The sequence below is a fragment of the Notamacropus eugenii genome, chromosome 2 (assembly GCF_028372415.1).
Source record: "Notamacropus eugenii isolate mMacEug1 chromosome 2, mMacEug1.pri_v2, whole genome shotgun sequence".
NCBI lineage: Eukaryota > Metazoa > Chordata > Mammalia > Diprotodontia > Macropodidae > Notamacropus > Notamacropus eugenii.
Window position 1 is genome coordinate 306708515 of NC_092873.1, and position 18068 is coordinate 306726582.

Consider the following 18068-nt stretch of genomic DNA (forward strand, 5'->3'; position numbering starts at 1 on the left):
ACTAAGAAAACTGGCAAATGTGAGAAATCAGGGCTGAATTTCTTGTTTGATTAATTGTCTAGGTGAAGAAAATGATGGAGAAGTGTGTTAATCATGAAGAACAGACTTAAAAGTATGTTGTGAGCATATATTTGTTATATAGATATGTAATTTAAATTTAATTTTATATTTATATATATGCCAAAATTGCACACATGTCAGTATGTATTTATATACACACAGACACACATACACAAGTCCTCATCATCTATCACAGACTATCACAATAGCCTGCTGGGGTTCTGAGAAGAGATACCCAATGGGAGAGCGAGGCCAAAGAGGCAGAGACTACTTCCACTGTGTTGGAATTCCAGGGCTGGAGTAGACTTCCAGGATGAAATGTTTCTGAGGCATGGTAGCGAAAGTTTGAAGTGCAGCCAAATTCAAAGCTATAGTTTAATCCTAAATTATTTAGTCCAAATTCATAATATTACAAGTAAGGAAACTGAGGTGCAGAGTCAGTGACTCATCCAGAGTCCTCTGTAAAATGTTATTTTATTAAAATAAATTCATTATAATTAAATTATATTCATTATATTATCATAACTTAATTTATATAATTATCAAAACTGTTGTTAATTATTAATTATATTATTAACCATATTCAATCATTAATATATTAATTGTTAATAATATTTAATATCAATGATTATTTATTAATCATAATCAATCTTATTTAATGATTATTAAATATATAATCACATTTATTTATTAATTATAATTTTTATCTACAATATTATTGTTCATAATTAATTATATTAATCATAATTAAATTAATCATACTTATATATTAACCATAATTAAAATGCAAGTAGCCTAGAAAAACATCATTTTTCATCTGAACATGAGTTATACTATAACTCTGTAGCTAAAAAAGCAGGTGGGAACTATACCTGGGGTAGGGGGAAGGCAGCATGGTAGAAAGTGTTTGTTGGGGAGAAGGGAGCAAGGATGGGAGGAAGGCCCATTTGTAAGTTGTGTCTGGGAGTCTTTAATTTGATGAAAGACACTAGCAGGGAAGCTATTGTCAGAGTTCTGTCTAATCTCCAGAGTCCTCCTGAAAGAGTACCTTTTCACCAGACCCACAGTTCATCAATGACCTGGTCTCTGGTCCCTGTGACAAAGGAGAAGGCTACCTGTGGTGCATGTTGGGGTCAGGTGTGTATGAGACATGTGATGGATGAGACATGTATGGAGACAGAGATGGGGGTAGAGGGCAGGGGAGAAAGGGCTTTGGGGAGTCTAGCAACTGGGCCAGCTGTGGAAGGAGGAGGTGCCTCTAGGAATGGTCAGGATGCTCCTGCCTGAGTGGGGAGTCTGAGAGAGGAGGAACTGGGCTTATTTGAGGCTCATTCTAGTAAAAACAGTGAAATATTGGTGCCTAAAAGATGAAAGCAGTCAGCCAGGTCAAGTGTTTGGACAGAGACAGTACAACCCATACATGGGAGAAGCCAGAATGATAATGGGCTCTCTCTTCACTCCCTGTTTTTCAAGCTGTTCTGCTTTGAGCTTGTGGGAGATACAAGTGGAGGGGTTTGGGACTATCTTTTTGGTCCTTCCCAAGCCTACCCAGCCTCACCTTCTCATCTTGACCTTAAACCTAAATTTGAATCTTCTCTCTGAGGTTTACTATTTGTATGACCCTGAATAAATTACCTCACCTCTCTGTGCCTCAGTGTCCTCATCTGTAAAATAAAGGGGTGTACTCGATGGCCTCTAAGGCTCTTTCTGCTCTGAATCAACGATCTTATTATGTTATCACTCTATTTTACCCTGAGACCCCTCAGCTTCTAGACTTCTAGACTCTGTTTGAATGATCCCTCAGACTACAAAGTGCTAAGCTTTCTCTTACCAAAATCATTCAAGAACAAAGAACATTGTCATGTTCTTGTTCAATGAAGGATATTGGCAGTAAAGTCAAACTGTGAGGCAGTTGTTACAAGCTGTGGCTCTTGGGCCTCTCTTGGAGTCCTCAAAGGTTTATCCTGGGTCAACAAACAAGGGACATGGTGAGGTTCCCACTAAGTCAGAAAGGCATCAATCCTTTCTTCGCACACTTAGTCTTCAAATGCTGGACCTGGGTAAGCCAGGGGCTCCTGGGGCAATCATTGAAACCTGGAGCATGTTGGGCCTATGTGTCTCTGAGCCTTCCTTTACTCTCCACTTTTCTCTAATTATGTGCCCCACAAAGTTAATTTGACATAGTTCTGTCACCCTAAAGATGCTTCCTTATCCTGATTCTGAAGAAACAGCTAGGACTTGTTTGGGGGCCCAGTGGGTTTTAGCCAAAGTATCCTGTAGTTCCCAGAATCAGAGGATTTGCCATAAATATATATGGATATATATATATACATATATATATATATATATATACATACACACACACATATATATGTATGAATATATAAATATTTGCACACATATATATATGAATAAAATATATGTATTAAATATATAGAGAATATATTTGTGTAGATGTGTACACATATGTGAATGCAAATATATATATATACACACACATACATTACTATCTCTGTGTCTCTGTTTCTCACTCAATGTCTCTGCCTTTGCTTCTGTGTCTGTCTGTCTGTCTCTCTTATACACAAACAAATCAGAAGAGCAGTCTCTCTCTTCTTCATGCCAAGAAGGTAGGAGCAAACAGGAACCCAGGTTATGATAAAGGATCATCATATGTTTAAAAATTTCCCCTGAAGCTCCTTTTCAGCTCTAAACCCATGACATAGCAAAACTACAATATAAAGGAGAGAGCATAAACCAGCAGTTCCCTGGTTATGAAATCTGATGACACTGGGGGCAGGGATGTTGCAAATGAAAGCAATTATCAAGTGAGATAAAGTTTGTGAAATGCTTTGTAAAAATACTTCATATAAGCACCTTTCTGTAATGCAAAGAAGAGCCATGACAGAGATGACCGTAAGAAAAGACTGAGTACCGCTTGTCACCTAATCTCCAACCCACCAGTCAACTATTATTTCTACTTAGTACAAAGTCCAGGGCTTAGACCCTCAGGTAAGCTTTGAGACCTCACATAATGGTCAGGGGAAAATTGATTACTGTCAGTCAACGACTATGGGTAAGAAAGCCAGAGTGGGGACAGCAAAAAGTTGGTGATTCTATAATCAGTATAGATAGGACCATTATTCATTTTAAGATTGGGATTCACTCCATCCTATGTGGGACCTGTGAAGAAGACATGGTTGAGATAAGGCCTTTCTTTAAACAAGTCCCTTATAGTGGGAGGAGACGGGGGAGGAACTAAAAAGTTAGGGCATCTTTTACCAGACCTAGGCAGAGACAGATGAACATCAGTCCACTCTTCCTGTCTCTACCAACAACTCTATCCTTTCCCTAATTTCAACTAGTTGGAATCTTCCTTTGATGGCTACTTCTCTGATAAGGAGTTGAGATCTTTTACTTCTGCCTCTCCTTACTGGGTCTGTATGTTCTCTTTAAGAGACCAACTCCCAAATTCTTTTGTTCTACCCTTGGACTCCCCTAGTTATTGTGTTTCTTTAGAAGTATCTTCTTCAGTCAGGAGCTAGTCATCACTTTGGTGCTGGGGAGAATCTTTTGTTGTGGACAGTTTTCTTCAGTGAAACCTAGTTGTTACTCATTTACTATGAAGTGTCATCAGAAAATAAACAGCAAATACGTGTTTTCAGGATTTCTAAGTAGGCAGGCAGAGATATCGGTTACTCAGTTTCCCCTAGCTTTGTATGGGCTGGGATACAGAAAAGCTCACTCTTCTCTAGGGGTTTTCCTTCTCCTCAGCCACTCCCTGGCCTTGGTTTTCTTTTAAACTGGCCAGTCAAAGAAGTAATGACCGTGCCTGGCTCACCAAGCCACATTTCTGTAATGTTACTTGCTCCTTGGATACCTAGAGAAATCCCAGTGAATGTATGCTTTCTACCTTTGGAAGGCATCAAAATAAAGCAGTTATTTCTATTTCTCCTATGACTGTGAGCCCCTAACCAGAAATCTTGCTCTAGCAAACAGAGCAATTTTATTCTGTCTCTCCTGGTTCTTTCTCAATCCAACTTTCCCTCTCTCCAACACTGAATCCAAAGCACTAATATATACTGCTTAACAGTTAAACCAGGATTTCAACACAATAGAGATCAAAGCAAATTGAATTAAGTGACCTGGGTTCAGTTTATTAACTTACAGACATATAATCTTGTTTTGCAGTTAAGTAAATGAGAGCTGTATTCTCAATGAAGAAGATTTGAGGGAAGATGTGACATTGAGAAAGTTAGAGACATAGCTTCTGTGTAATTAATCATTTTATTAACCAAGCTAGTAGATAATAAAAGGGGTTGTGGCACTCTCAAATGTCAAATACCCCTCATGGAACCCAGTTAATTCTTGTATGCCCTTGGGTGATCCTAAGGGCAACAATCAACTTCCGATTGGTTAACAAATAATGAGGGAGTGAATATTACAATGAGAGGTGGAATTATACTAATGAGGGTTTTAGGGAAGAGTTTCAGATAACTCAGTCTTGGTCCAAGAGATTTACCTATACCCATATCACTCCCTCTAGGGTAATCTAGAAAAAAGAGGAAATCCATCTCTACTCAGACCTATCTGACTAAATCATGAGACAGAATCCACCAATTCACCTAAAATAAAATTTCTTTGCCTTTTGATCAGATCTGAGTTTTCTAGTTGGGTTTCATTTCATTATGAGCCCTGCATTTCCAAGGCTTCCTAAATAACCTACAGGGTTATTTAGTATTTCTACAGGATTTCTAAATGAGGAAAATAAAGGGGAAAAACCTTAATTCAATAATTGGCTATTAGTAAAGGAGAGCATAATCATTTCTCTCAAAGCTTGAAGAATAGAGAGAGACCCAGAGCATGGACAGGGCTCAGAAAGATGGTGAGACTGGAAGACAGGGTATGGATAAGAGTGGGGAGCGGGGAGAAGAGGTCCTTGGACACTGAGATTTGGCAGATGGAAGAGGGACCTATTTGTTTATAGGATGAAAGTCTGCATCTGATGAAAAGAGGCATTGCCTGGAGACAGGAAGAGTATGAGAGGAGAAGAGGGAGACCTCTACCCTTCTGCGGTAGAAGTGAGTTGGTTTGGCAACCAGGACTAGCATAGAAAGGGAAAGAATAGGGAAAACATATATCCCACATCCATTATATCTCGAATGACACCATAGCAAAGGCTGGCACTATGCTGGATTTGCAGGCAGGAAATTTCTGGGTGAGTTCACTAATTATGAAATAGAGAGACTTTTCAGATAAAGAAGCTTTCTTTACCTCCATTCAACAGATACAATGAGAGAACCCTTTTAAATAATTAAACCAAGCCCTACTTCTCCAAACTGTGTTCTCCAAACCAGAAAACTGGGAGGCCTCTTTTTGGCAGGTCTCTAGACTTGCTGCCTCCAGAGTCTGTAGGTTTTACTGATAATGTTCATCATCTTTAACTTTTCTCCATGAGGCTTTTGCTTCATGAAATGGATAGTGCCCAAAACCTAGAATCCCCTTTGGCCCTCTCTGTCCTATGCTTTATGAGATCTTCCAGGGAAACTCCTTCCATCTGGGGGAAGACTGGGTGCTCACAATCAATTGATTTTCAACTTGGTAAAGCACACACTGATGTTCCATGTCCTTTTGGGCCTTAATGGAGAGAAATTGCCCCAGCAGCCTCTGAGGCAGGCATAAAAAAGGGGTATTGGGTGTAGGGGCACATTACAGGAAGGTAGAGTTTGGCTATAAGAGAACAGAGAATAGGAGACAATTGTGACCAGATAGAACTTTATTGTTACATGAAACAAATGAGGCAGAGATAGTTTGATTCAAATTTGAGATCTAGAGTTTTGAGATGAGATGAAATGATCCTCCTAGACTCTCTTAGGTGCTTCAAGATACCCTAAAAACTCAGATCCCAGAGGGAAATTAAAGAGAAGAGGAGCAAGAAGCAAAGGAAAGATAGGAAGGTTGCCTCTCTTGATTCCTCCAGGTCAACACTTAGTCAAGGGTACCAGGTTAGCAGCAGCCTCCAGAGCTCCCACCACAGTCCCCAAACTGCTGATTGTGCCCCCTACCACTGTCACAGGGGCCAGGGCTCTGGCCTCTGCATCTATGGGATCTCCTGTGATGAGAAAAGAGACTGCAGCCACCCCCAGAGCCTAAGCTGCCGCGTCCTCCAGAGCCGGCACATCCTCCAGAGCCAGCACATCCTCCAGAACTAGACCCACAGCCAGAAGAGATAGGAGCAGTGCAAGGAGCCTGGGGAAGTTTCTTGGGGGTCTGGAATTTGGGAGGGGGCTGGCACTGCTGCTGGCTTTGCTGGTAGGAAATCTTTGGATGAGTTCAGTAATCCTGGAAGATAATGGAGAGATTTTTCAGGGGCATGAAACCCACATTAAGGAGCTTCCTTCACTTAGAATCAGTAGACACTGTAAACTACATCAAAAGCACCTTAACACCCAGTCAGAGAAGGCTTAAGCAATTCATTCTATTATCTAACCCTCTGCAGGTTGTAATTGTTCAAGTAGGCGGTGGGCTTTGAGTTAAATCATGGATTAATAACAGCTTATAGGCATATCAATTAGAGAAGTAAATCATGCAGAATCTACAAGGAAGTAGCAGAATATGGTTTTAAGATGTGGGGAGGGGAATGTCTCCCCAAACCTGCTTAAGATTCTAGTTCATGGCACAGTTTTTAGCAATTCTGACCATTGTAGCTTCTTTCCTGCCTGATACTAGGTCTTTACTTTCTTGTGCTATGGGGAGATCCAGACAGATTCTCCATCAGCCTGTGGCAAAACCAAAGCACAACCTATGATTTTCTTAAACTTCTATGATTCTGACTCTGTTGGACCCTTTTTCATTTTTTTCCTAGCTTTCCCATCCTGATTGATCTCTTTTTATGTCTCTCTCCCCTGATTTGTGATCACTCTGTCTCCAGTCCCCTGTTCAAAGCCCCTCCCCCTTCTCTTTTCATAAGGGTACTCACCCTGATCACAGACACCAATGTTCCTGAAGAACCAGAGTAGATGGCAATCAAGTGGCAAGGACACCTTTTATAGGGTATTGTAGGCTGAGCTGTTGGCATGAGACCCAGCTCTCTAGGAGGAAGAATGTCCTTCCCAACCCAAAACATTTGTCAGACAATTCTTGACATTCCCCAGAGTCCCATCAATGGACATGAGTCAATAAAGATATTATTGAGTTATAAGGGAAGGGAATAAGCATTCATTAAGTGTCTATTGTGTTCCAGGAACTGTACTAAGTGCTTTATGAATATAATCTCATTTGATCTCATTTTTAAGGGATTTTAAACATTCTAGGAGGCAACTAGGTAGCAAAGTGGATGGAGTGTTGGATGTGGGGTCAGAAAAACGAATTCCTATCTGGTCTCAGACTACTAATTGTGTGATCCTGGGCAAATCACTTAATATGTTTGCCTTAATTTCCTTATCTGTAAAATGAGGACAATAACAGCACCTACCTCCCAGGATTGTTGTGAGGATAAAGCATTTTGCAAACCTCAAAGCACTATATAAAGTAGGTACTGCTACTACTACCATCATCATCATCACCACCACCACCGCTACTATTACTACTACTACTAATAATAATAGCATTTTAGGCCCTTTATTTTGCAGAAGCAAAAGCTGAGGCTCAAACAAATTTAGTAATTTGCCCAAGCTCACATAGGTAATAAATGGAAGAGCTTGGATATAAAGCCAAGTTTCCTGACACAGTATCCTTTGCTCTTTTCATTATTGTGCCCAGTCTGTTGTAGAGTATTCCGAGCTTGTATTGATCTGATCAGCCACAGTCAGACACACTGAAATTTCACGGTATCATGGTGATGTCATTTTGGTCCTCTTTGAGAACGAAGGACAACTAACCAACCAATACTTTATGCATGGGAGCACTAAGATTTCTCCTCTGGAAATCTGGGGTCTAGAGAATCCTTTCAGAAAGCCATGTATTATTTAGGGATTAAGACCCTGATCCTCCCCTACTCAATTATGGGGGATGTCCATGATGTCCATCCACTAAGGCACAGGGGCTCCAGAAACTGAGTTCATAGGATTCCAAAGAACTTTCAGGTAAGTCCCTGCCCCTTCCCCCACAAAGGGCTCCATTATTCTCTAAGATCCTCCAGTTTGGTCTCACCTTTGATTTGTAGCTTCTCCCAGATTTATTTCTATAGATCACTCACATCTAAAGTGTATCTCTCCCTGCCTTACACCTTAGTGCTGACTTTCTCACACTTGACTTTCCATTGTCAAGGCCCCTGAATCACTGAACAGTTGCTAAAAATCAGAGACCCCCTCCTTCTCAATTTCTGGGCCTTGTAGGTTAGAAAGAATTGACCATTTATTGATTCTTTTATTAACCACTTAATAAATAACTATTGACTATATCATAAGTATAAGCTTCTGTGCTCAGGGCTTCTAGAAATACAAAAAAATGACCATTGTCCTCAAGGAGCTTGTCAACTTGTAAAGGGAAAAACAAACATGCAGTGAGGATGAGAAAAGTGCCATAAGAGAGATATCGACAATATGCTGTAGGACATTAAAGCAAGGAGATGTCCCTTCTGGCAGGGATAACTAGGGGTATCTAAATGAATGAGAGGTTATTTATGGTAATGGTGATGGTGGTTGTCCTTCATTCTCTTGGAGGATCTAAAATGACATCATTAGGTTGGGGTCAATGTACTGTTATTTGAAAGGGGATCTTGAAGAATAGGCAATATTTTACTTTTCTCTTAAACTAAGATGCAGTCCTTTTATTATTGTTTCCATCAGTGTGTGTTCTATGTTCTCTACACAATGCCTCCTAACAACTGTAATTGTCTCTTCTTGTGGTGTCACCCTGAGATTTTCTAAGTGCCCACAGAATGTATTAAACCTAACCTAACCACTGAACTCTCCTCCTACTCTAGTCTATCATGTTGACTAGAGTGCTATGGTGACGGCATAGCTTACCGAGAGGAGCAAGTCTTATGCCTGACCAGCAGGCTGCTTGTCCTCCTGTGGAGCTTGCAAGTAAAAGAATGAGGTGGGAGAGCGGGTCATGAAGCAACTCTGATTTATTCAAGCAAGCACTTTGATTATATAGTCTTTGCCAGCTAGCCCAGTGAACCATGGTAACACACACAAACAAACCCGAAGCTATAGTAATGAACACAAGCTGGAACTATAGTGACAAAAACAAACCAGGGGTGGGACCATCCCTTCCAGCACCATCTTGTTCACCCTTCCCTGCACCAGACTCAGTTTACCTGATGTCCGTCAGTGTGGCGTCCCAGATGGTGTGGCGGTCAGCGCCCCTTACACTAGAGGGGAGGAGTTCTTAAAATTTTCCTAAGGTTCCAAGTCCTAGACTTTGTATTAAGTGGCTAAGACAATAATTGTGGGGCAAGAACCAAGAGACAAGCAAGACTGGATCCTTTCCTGCCATTACTGTCATTGCTGTCTTATTCATCATGGGAAGGTACTTAGAGTAACCTGGCTTTCAGGTAGAGCTTTAAACTTTATGGAATTTGGCCCATTTGGTCATCACTGTCTACTATCATCATCAAAACTACCATCGTTATCATGATTACCAAAGTCAATAGGAATTTACTGAGTTCTGTAGCAAAAGAATTACAGGTATATTTCACTTTGCACAATAAGATCAAAAGACAAATGTTCAGATGTCTTCTAATCGAATCCCCTCATTTTACAGATGAGGAAACGGAAGTCTTGAGAACTTAAGATATGTTCCTAAAGAAACACAGATAGTAAATAGCAAAGTCAAGATTTGAACCCATACCCTCTGACATCAGACTTAGTGCTTTTCCCACTGTTGCCTGCAACATTTACTATAAATTACATATATATATGAATGGACACTATTAATATATAGGCTGTTCAAGGAAAATTATTGAAAGGATTTAGGCTATGAATTCATATCTAAAAGGAAAACCCATTTTACACAAAAGCATACCTTATTTTACTGTGTTTTGCTTCATTGTGCTAGGCAGATATTATGATTTAATTTAATTTAATTTTTTACAAATTGAAGGTTTGTGGCAACTCTGCCTCAATGAATTCTACTAGCACCATTTTTTCCAACAGCATATGCTCATATTGTGTCTCTATGTCACCTTTTAGTAATTCTTATAATATCTCAAACTTTTTCATTGTAATTATCATATCTGTTTTGGTGATCTGTGATCAATGATCTTTGATGTTATATTGGAATTATTTTGAGGCACCACACACAGGGCCCATATAAGATGGCAAACTTAATAGATGTGTGTGTGTTCTGGCTGCTCCCCCCATTTGTCTCTCTCTCCTTGGGCCTCCCTATTCTCTGAGACACAAAAATATTGAAGAATATTACAGAAACTAGTTGATAAAGCAGTGGCAGGGTTTGAGAGAATTGATTTCAATTTTCAAAAAAGTTCTACCGTTGGTAAAATTCTATCAAGCAGCATTGCTTTTTACAGAGAAATCTTTTGTGAAAGGAAGAGTCAACAGATGAGACAAACTTCACTCTTTTCAGTTTAAGAAATTGCCACAGCCACCCCCAAACTGTAGCAGCCACTGCCCTGATCAATTACCAGTCATCAATATCAAGGCAAGACCTTCCATAGCAAAAATGACTCACTGGAGGCTTGAATGATGGTTAGCATTTTTTTAGCAAGAAAGTATTTTTTTTGTTAATTAAGATATATACACTGGTTTTTTTAGACATAATACTGTCACCCACTTAATGAACTACAGTAAAGTATAAACATAACTTTTATATGCACTGAGAAACCAAAAACTTCATGAGAGTTGGTTTATTGCAATATTCACTTTATTGAAGTGGTCTGGAACTTAACTCGCAGTATCTCCAAGGCTTTCCTGTAACAAGAAATACTCTCTCTTGGTTTGTTTGTTTGTTTTTTGCCGTTTTGAGGGTTGTCTATCTGATTCTCTAAAAATGCACTCCCTTTCCCAGTTCAATCAGAGCAACACCTCTGTCCTGTGAAGAAGGTGTATATATGGGCAGCAACAAAGTAGATCTAATTCTGAATCAGAAAGACTCCTCTTTTGAGTTCAAATCCAGCCTCAAACACTTACTAGCTGTGTGACTCTGGGCAAGTCACTTATCATTGTTTGCCTCAATTCCTCATCTGTAAAATGAACTGGATAAGGAAATGGCAAACCCCTCAAGTAGGTTTGCAAGAAGACCCCATTGGCATCCCAAAGAGTCAGACAAGACTGAAAAACAGCTCAACAACAAAAACAATAAGGAGTACATATGTAGGTATGCCAGGTCTTTTGTTTTTCTCAGAAAAAAAATGAATTTTTAAAAAACTCAACAAGCTAATAAAGGGTTTGGAGCTAAACTGGTCCATCCTGCTGTGGGGGGGAATGAGATGTATTGAAATGGTCCAGGACTGATATAACACATTGCATCATAGGTTTCCTGTTTTTCCCTCTCCTTGATGGAGGTGACAATTATGGAGAATAGAGAATGGCTGCCCTGGATCTGATTATAGTTGGTGCTTGGGAATGTATACAAGTCTGTGGGTGTGAAAGAGAGAGGACATAGATATTAATAGGAAGAAATGGACTTGGGCGTGTAGGTGGTTGACTTGGAGTATGACTCTGTGCTGAGAAGGAAGGAAAATAGCTGCCTATCCCAAGGCATTCTTTTGTGTCCTAGAATGGTTACAGCTCTGTCAGAGCTGTGTCATACCTAGAAATTGCTTATTAAACCTTTGTCTATAGAATGAGAGACAACATGATATGGCAGAAGAAACATGGAATTTGGAGGAAGAGGACCCTGCCTCATAGCTCAGCTCTGTCACTCATGACTTAAGACCAGGCAACTCATCTCATTTCTTAGCCCTTGGCTTCCTAACATGTAAAAGGAGTGTTTTGGATGAGATTGGAATAAATTTAGTATGAAAACTGTTGGACCCTATGTTTCACATCCTCCCCTCCATATGGGGATATTCTACAGATATGATCAGCGATTGATGGGAACAATAAGGGACAACATATTTAAGAGCAAAGTCATCCTTCAAGGCCACATCATATAGCTCCTCATTCATGCTGATGACCCTGGTCACCTCAGCTAAATATGATTTTTCCCTAAACTAACTTCCTATAGCAGGATCTATGAACTATTTTTTAAAAAATCAATAAATGTATTTCAGTTAGTCAATAAGCATTTATATTTCAATATGATTTGTTTTATTTGTAATTCTGTATATTTTATTTTATGCATTTAAAGACATTATTCTGAAAGAGGGTCTGTGGCTTCGAGTCTGTCATGAACCCCACAAAAAGGCTCACACACAAATTAACATCCCCTGTCCTATGACATGTTGTCTATACCTTTTTGAAAGTTTTTTCCCACCTTATGTGATGTAACAGAGAGGGGCGGTGTACAGCAGTGAGTAGAGAGCTAGACTAAGAACTCAGAAGGCCAGTTTCAAGTCCAGTCCCTGACACAGAATTGCTGTGTGACCCTAAGTAAATCATTTAGCCACTAAGTGCTCAGGCAACTTTCCAAGACTCTAAGTTGTATAGAAGCTGCTGACCTGCACTTATAGGAGATTCATCATCTAGGGGAGGGGGTAAGTCCTGGTGTAATGGATAACATCCTGAGCTTAGCACCTGCCTATGGAGGTACCTAATAAATGTTTTTTGATTGATTAAACATTTTTCTTTTTCTTTTTTATGAATTTATTTATTTTTAGTTTTCAACATTTACTTTTATAAGATTTCAAGGTCTAAAATTTTCCACCTCATCAAGATGGCCTGCAATCTGATATAGGCTATACATGTACAATTATGTTACACATGTTTCCACATTAGTCATGCGGTAAAAGAAGAATCAGAATCAAAAGGAAAAACCATGATAAGAGAAAAAAAGAAAAAAATTAGTATGCTTTGATCTGCATTCAGATTTCATTCTTTCTGTGGATGTGAATTGATTAAACTTAAATTTTGGGGGTAACTCTTTCAAATAATTAGTTTCCTTCATAATCATATACCTATTAATAGATACATGTAATATCTAAAAGCATAAGAAATATACACTAAACTAAATATACCAAAAGCATTATTATTAAATACTATCTCAAAAATTACTAAGGGGTTCCTAGATTGCACCAAAGCACGAAAGGGGTCCATGACACAAGGAAATTAAGACTCTTCTCTATGGAATTCCAAATGTCAGCGAAATCACAAGTCCAATCTAGTCTCCCTGTATGGCACAGTATTTATTTGTGTACTTGTCTACCATCTGTAATGTTACAAGCTCACTGAGGATGTGGGGCTGTTTCATTATCTTTTATTTTCCCAGATTCCCGGAGGCTCAGAACTTTGTACACAATACTGGCTCAATATGTTTTTCTCCAGTGATGAATGAGTAGATGAATGAATGAGTGAATGAATGAATGATTAGATGAATGAAAAAGTCAATTATCCCCCCAAACCCCAAGTCCTCAGTAGTTCAGAGGAGAGAGAATTGGAAAGGAAAGTAGAGCCTTGGACTTTATGAGAATTTCTCAAACTTTTCTGTGAGGAGGAAGCCATTAATTTCCAGAAAGGACACAGCTTTCTGAAAGCATCGTCTTTTTACCCTCTTCTTGAAGGAAGAGATAACTCAACTCTACCATAACCTGGCATAATGAAGAAAGCATTAACATTGGTTATGGAGGACTTGGATTCAAACATGGGCAAGTCATCTAATCTCTTGAAGCCTCAGTTTCTTCATCTGTATAATGGGGGTTTGGAGTAGATGTATTGAAGGTCCTTTCCAACTCAGTGGTCCAAGTAATGACTCATGTCTCTGACTGAGAGGCTGAAGAATGTCAGGAATTATCTGACACGTGCCACGGGTTGGGAAAGGCTCTCTTCCTTCTAGAGAGCTGGATCCCATGCCAACAGCTCAGCCTAGGATGACTTATAAAAGGTGTCCGTGCCCCTGGCTCCTCACCCAGTCTCGTTCTTCAGCAGAGAGTTCCTGTCCGTGTTGTGATCAGGGTGAGTATCTGCATGAGAGCCTGGGGAGGCTTGGAGTAGGGTGTTGGAGGAGAGGGAAGGAGAGCATAAAGCAGGGGGAGAGAGGAGTAGGAAAGGAGAAAAAGGAAAAAACAAAGCACTCAACACAGTTCTTGGCACACAGCAGGTACTTAATAAATGTTTATGGATTGCTTGAAAAAGGAGAGAGGGGTTGAGAAGAAAATAGTAAGGAGCTGAATGAGAAGTGCTGCAGCTGGTGAAGATGAGAAACTTGTACTTTGGATTTGGGTCCCATTGGATAGGACAGAGTGTTGGAACTGGAGTCAGAAAAACCTAAGGTCAAATCCTGCCCCACACACTAACTAGCTGTGGGAAAGTCACTTAACTTCTGTCTGCCTCAGGATCCTTATCTGTAAAGTGGGGATGATAATAATAACGCCTACAATCTGTGGTTGTTGTGAGGATAAAATGAGATCATATTTGTAAGGTTCTCCGAAAACCTTAAAGTGCTATAAAAATGCTGTCATCAGCATGATTATTGCTCTACACTGATGGAGAATCATGCTGGGTTACCCCAGAAGAAAAGCCAAGAGCTTAATGTTTGGAGGGGGAGGGAGCAGCAAAAATCTGAGTTCCTGGAAAATCTGCAATGTCCTGGAATCATTGTGATGGCCTGGGCATTCTGGGGAGGTCATCTTCCCTTCTCTAGAACACACGTATGTGTGTATGCATGTAAAGAGAGATTCTGTAGAGTTTATCAAATTGCTACTTACCCATTAATAAGGCCTGGACCTCTTGGCATGAGGAATCCCTTATATGATGAAACTCCTTCTACCAATGCAGTTCCTATAGTTTTTTAGAAAGTTGGTCAGAGCACTGAGAGACTGTGACTTGTCCAAGGTCACACAGTCACTCTGTTACAGGCAGAACTTGACCCAGGTCTTCCTGGCTTTGAGGCTAGCTCCTTAGCCAGAACACAATGTTGCCTCTCAGATCACATAGAAATGTTCACAAAATGTTCCTAACCCTAAGTGGTGCTATATGTTCATTCCCTACTCTTCAAATTTTTACCTAAATGCATTTGTCTATAGGAATAAATTTTATTTATTAGATTACTATTGGATATTAATGTGTTATAGATTAGTTCATCTTCACAATGTGAATTGGTTCAAAATGGAAAAATTAAAAATATTCTCTGGGTTTCAAGAATCTGAAAAACTCCATTATTGTCTTCTAGGTTTACTGAATTTACCCAAAGATGTCTTACCAGCAAAGCCAGCAGCAGTGCCAGCCCCCTCCCAAATGCCAGACCCCCAAGAATCCTCCCCAGGCTCCTTGCACTGCTCCTATCACTTCTGGCTGTGGGTCCATCTCTGGAGGATGTGGCAGCTCTGGAGGATGTGCCAACTCTGGAGGATGCATCAGTTCTGGAGGATGGGGCAGCTCTGGAGGATGTGGCAGCTTAGGCTCAGGGAGTGGCTGCTCTCTCTTTTCCCATCACAGGAGATCCAATAGATGCAGAGGCCAGAGCCCTGGCCGCTGTGACAGTGGCAGTGGGCGCAACCAGCAATCTGGGGGCTGTGGTGGCAGCTCTGGGGGCTGCTACTGACCTGGTGCCCTTACCTGAAGAACAGAATGTGAGGAATCAAAAAAAGCCACTCATCATCCTTCTTCTTTCCCATTCCTCCTCCTAAGCTGCTGAGATGTCCCTTGGGAACTGAGAGACCCAGCATTAACACTTCATCTCCTCTCAAATTCCCCAAATTTCAGAGCTGAATCCAACAATCTAATGCATCAATAAAGATCTATCTGGTCACAGACACCTCCTGCTTTCTGCTCTTCTTTCTTTATAAGCAATGGCTCCCACTGGGCCAATTTGGCCAAGGACCACTCTACAGAAAATCTGTCACTTAGTTTCAAATTAAAAGGCACAAACACATGTTGAGGGGGAGGGGGGGGCGAGAAGGAGAAGTTACTAGAAAGCAGTTTATACATAATAGACCTAAGATGGTTAGTGGATCACATGCTCAATGTAAATTAGCAGCATGATGAGCTGGACAAAGAGAGCTAATTTGGGGTTTCCTGAATAAAGGATTTGTTTCTATAGACACAGAGGTGATAGTTTTATTTTCCCCTGCCCTGATCAATCCACATCTGCAGTGTGACATCCAATCCCAGATACCACTCTGAAGGCAGAGTATGTTGAGAGATGATTGGCTGAGAGAGAAAACTTGGAGGGATCCCAAATGTCATCTTCAAATTTTTAAAAGCTTGCCATGTGTAATCTGTTAAACTTGTGCTCATTGATCCCAGAGGGCAAAACCAGGACCATAGGTAGAGGGTATAAATTGACAGTTTTAGTCTCAGTATCAGGAAGAATTTCCTAATAATTAGAACCATTCCAAAATTAAATTGGCTTGTGAGCAGAGGTGATGGTAGCACTTCAAAGACCACTTGGCACAGACCTAGAGAATAGAGCCAGGAATACTAACCTCAGAAAGGTCTGAGTCTGACCGGGACAGCTAACAACAAGTTTAAATGGTTTAAAAATATTGGGGGAAGTGGCGGGGGGAATGATGGAAGGGAGGGCAGATGGGAGAAAGGATCAGTTAGAAGTCAACACTCTTGGGGAGGGACAAGGTCAAAAGAGAGAATAGAGAAATGGGGGCAGGACAGGATGGAGGGAAATAGTTAGTCTTACACAACATGACTATTATGGAAGTCATTTGCAAAACTACACATATATAGCCTAAATTGAACTGCTTGCCTTTTCAGTGGGAATGGGTGGGGGGGGAGGAAGGAAGAGAAATTGGAACTCAAAGTTTTAGGAATAAATGTTGAGAATTGTTTTTGCGTACAACTGGGAAATAAGAAATACAGGTAATGGAGTATAGAAATTTATCTTGTCCTACAAGACAAGAGAGAATATGGGGATAAGGGAAGGGAGGGGTGTTAGAAGGGAGGGTACATTAGTGAAAGGGCAATCAGAATGCAAGCTATTTTGGGGTGGAGGAGGGGAGAGATGGGGAGAAAATTTGGAACTCAAATTTTGTGGAAATGAATGTTGAAAACTTAAAATAAATAAATAAATAAATTTTTATAAAAGAAAAAATATTGGGAGAAATAGGAAGATCAATGGAGAATAGCTATTTGGAGTGTATTGGACAATGGTAATTGATGATGGAAGTAATAATTACAGCTAACATTTATGTAGCAATTTAGGTTTGAAGAACAATTTTCATATATTATTTCATGATATCTCTAGAGGAGGTGTTATTGTTACTCCCATTTTACAGATGGGGAGACGAAGGCTGAGAGTCGTTAAATAACTTACCTAAGGTCAAACAAGCAAATAAGTGTCTGGGGCAGGATTTGAACCTAGATTTTCCAAGCTCCAGGTCTAGAATGAAGACAGAATTCAGCCATTCATTTATTTGGTTTCTGTTTTCTCTCACAAGAAATAGTTCCTGACAATTTCTCAGCAAACTTTGGATTGGCAAATATACTTCGAAAATCTCTAATAGAGAGTATGATATCCACGATAAATAGGGAGATAGTTAAAGAGCACCAAATCATTAAAATAGGGGCAGCGAGATCACACAGTAGATAATGCACCAACCCTTGAGTCAGGACGATCTGAGTTCAAATCTGGCCTCAGACATTTACTAGCTGTGTGACCCTGGGCCAGTCACTTCACCCCATTGCCTCCCTAAAGCAATCAGTCAACCAATCATCGGAATATATCTCCCCCTACTCTTTCTCCCCAATGTCTATGTTGTTTTCTTTCAATTCCTTCCCTTCCTTGAGCCTCTTGCTGGAGTTCCCATAGAACCTTCAAAGTCCTTTTATGAAAAATGTTCCTGTAATGGAAAACAACCAGAGATGGGAATCATCAAGGATATTGCAGGGCTGAGAAACTTTGCCATAGGAAAATCGGTGGAATCAGTTGGAGACCTCTTGAATCTGGAGAAGAAGATACATAGTAGTGGAGACTGGTCAAAGGTGCTTGAAGAT

The 18068-nt window shown here is 40.2% G+C and overlaps 1 protein-coding gene across 1 annotated transcript; it reads left to right on the top strand.

The window, feature by feature from the left end:
- Positions 1–15312: 15312 nt before the first annotated feature.
- Positions 15313–15663, top strand: LOC140523004 (late cornified envelope protein 3D-like). Its single transcript, XM_072638114.1, has one exon. It carries the CDS (start codon positions 15313–15315, stop codon positions 15661–15663), a length of 351 nt encoding a protein of 116 aa, XP_072494215.1.
- Positions 15664–18068: the final 2405 nt, after the last annotated feature.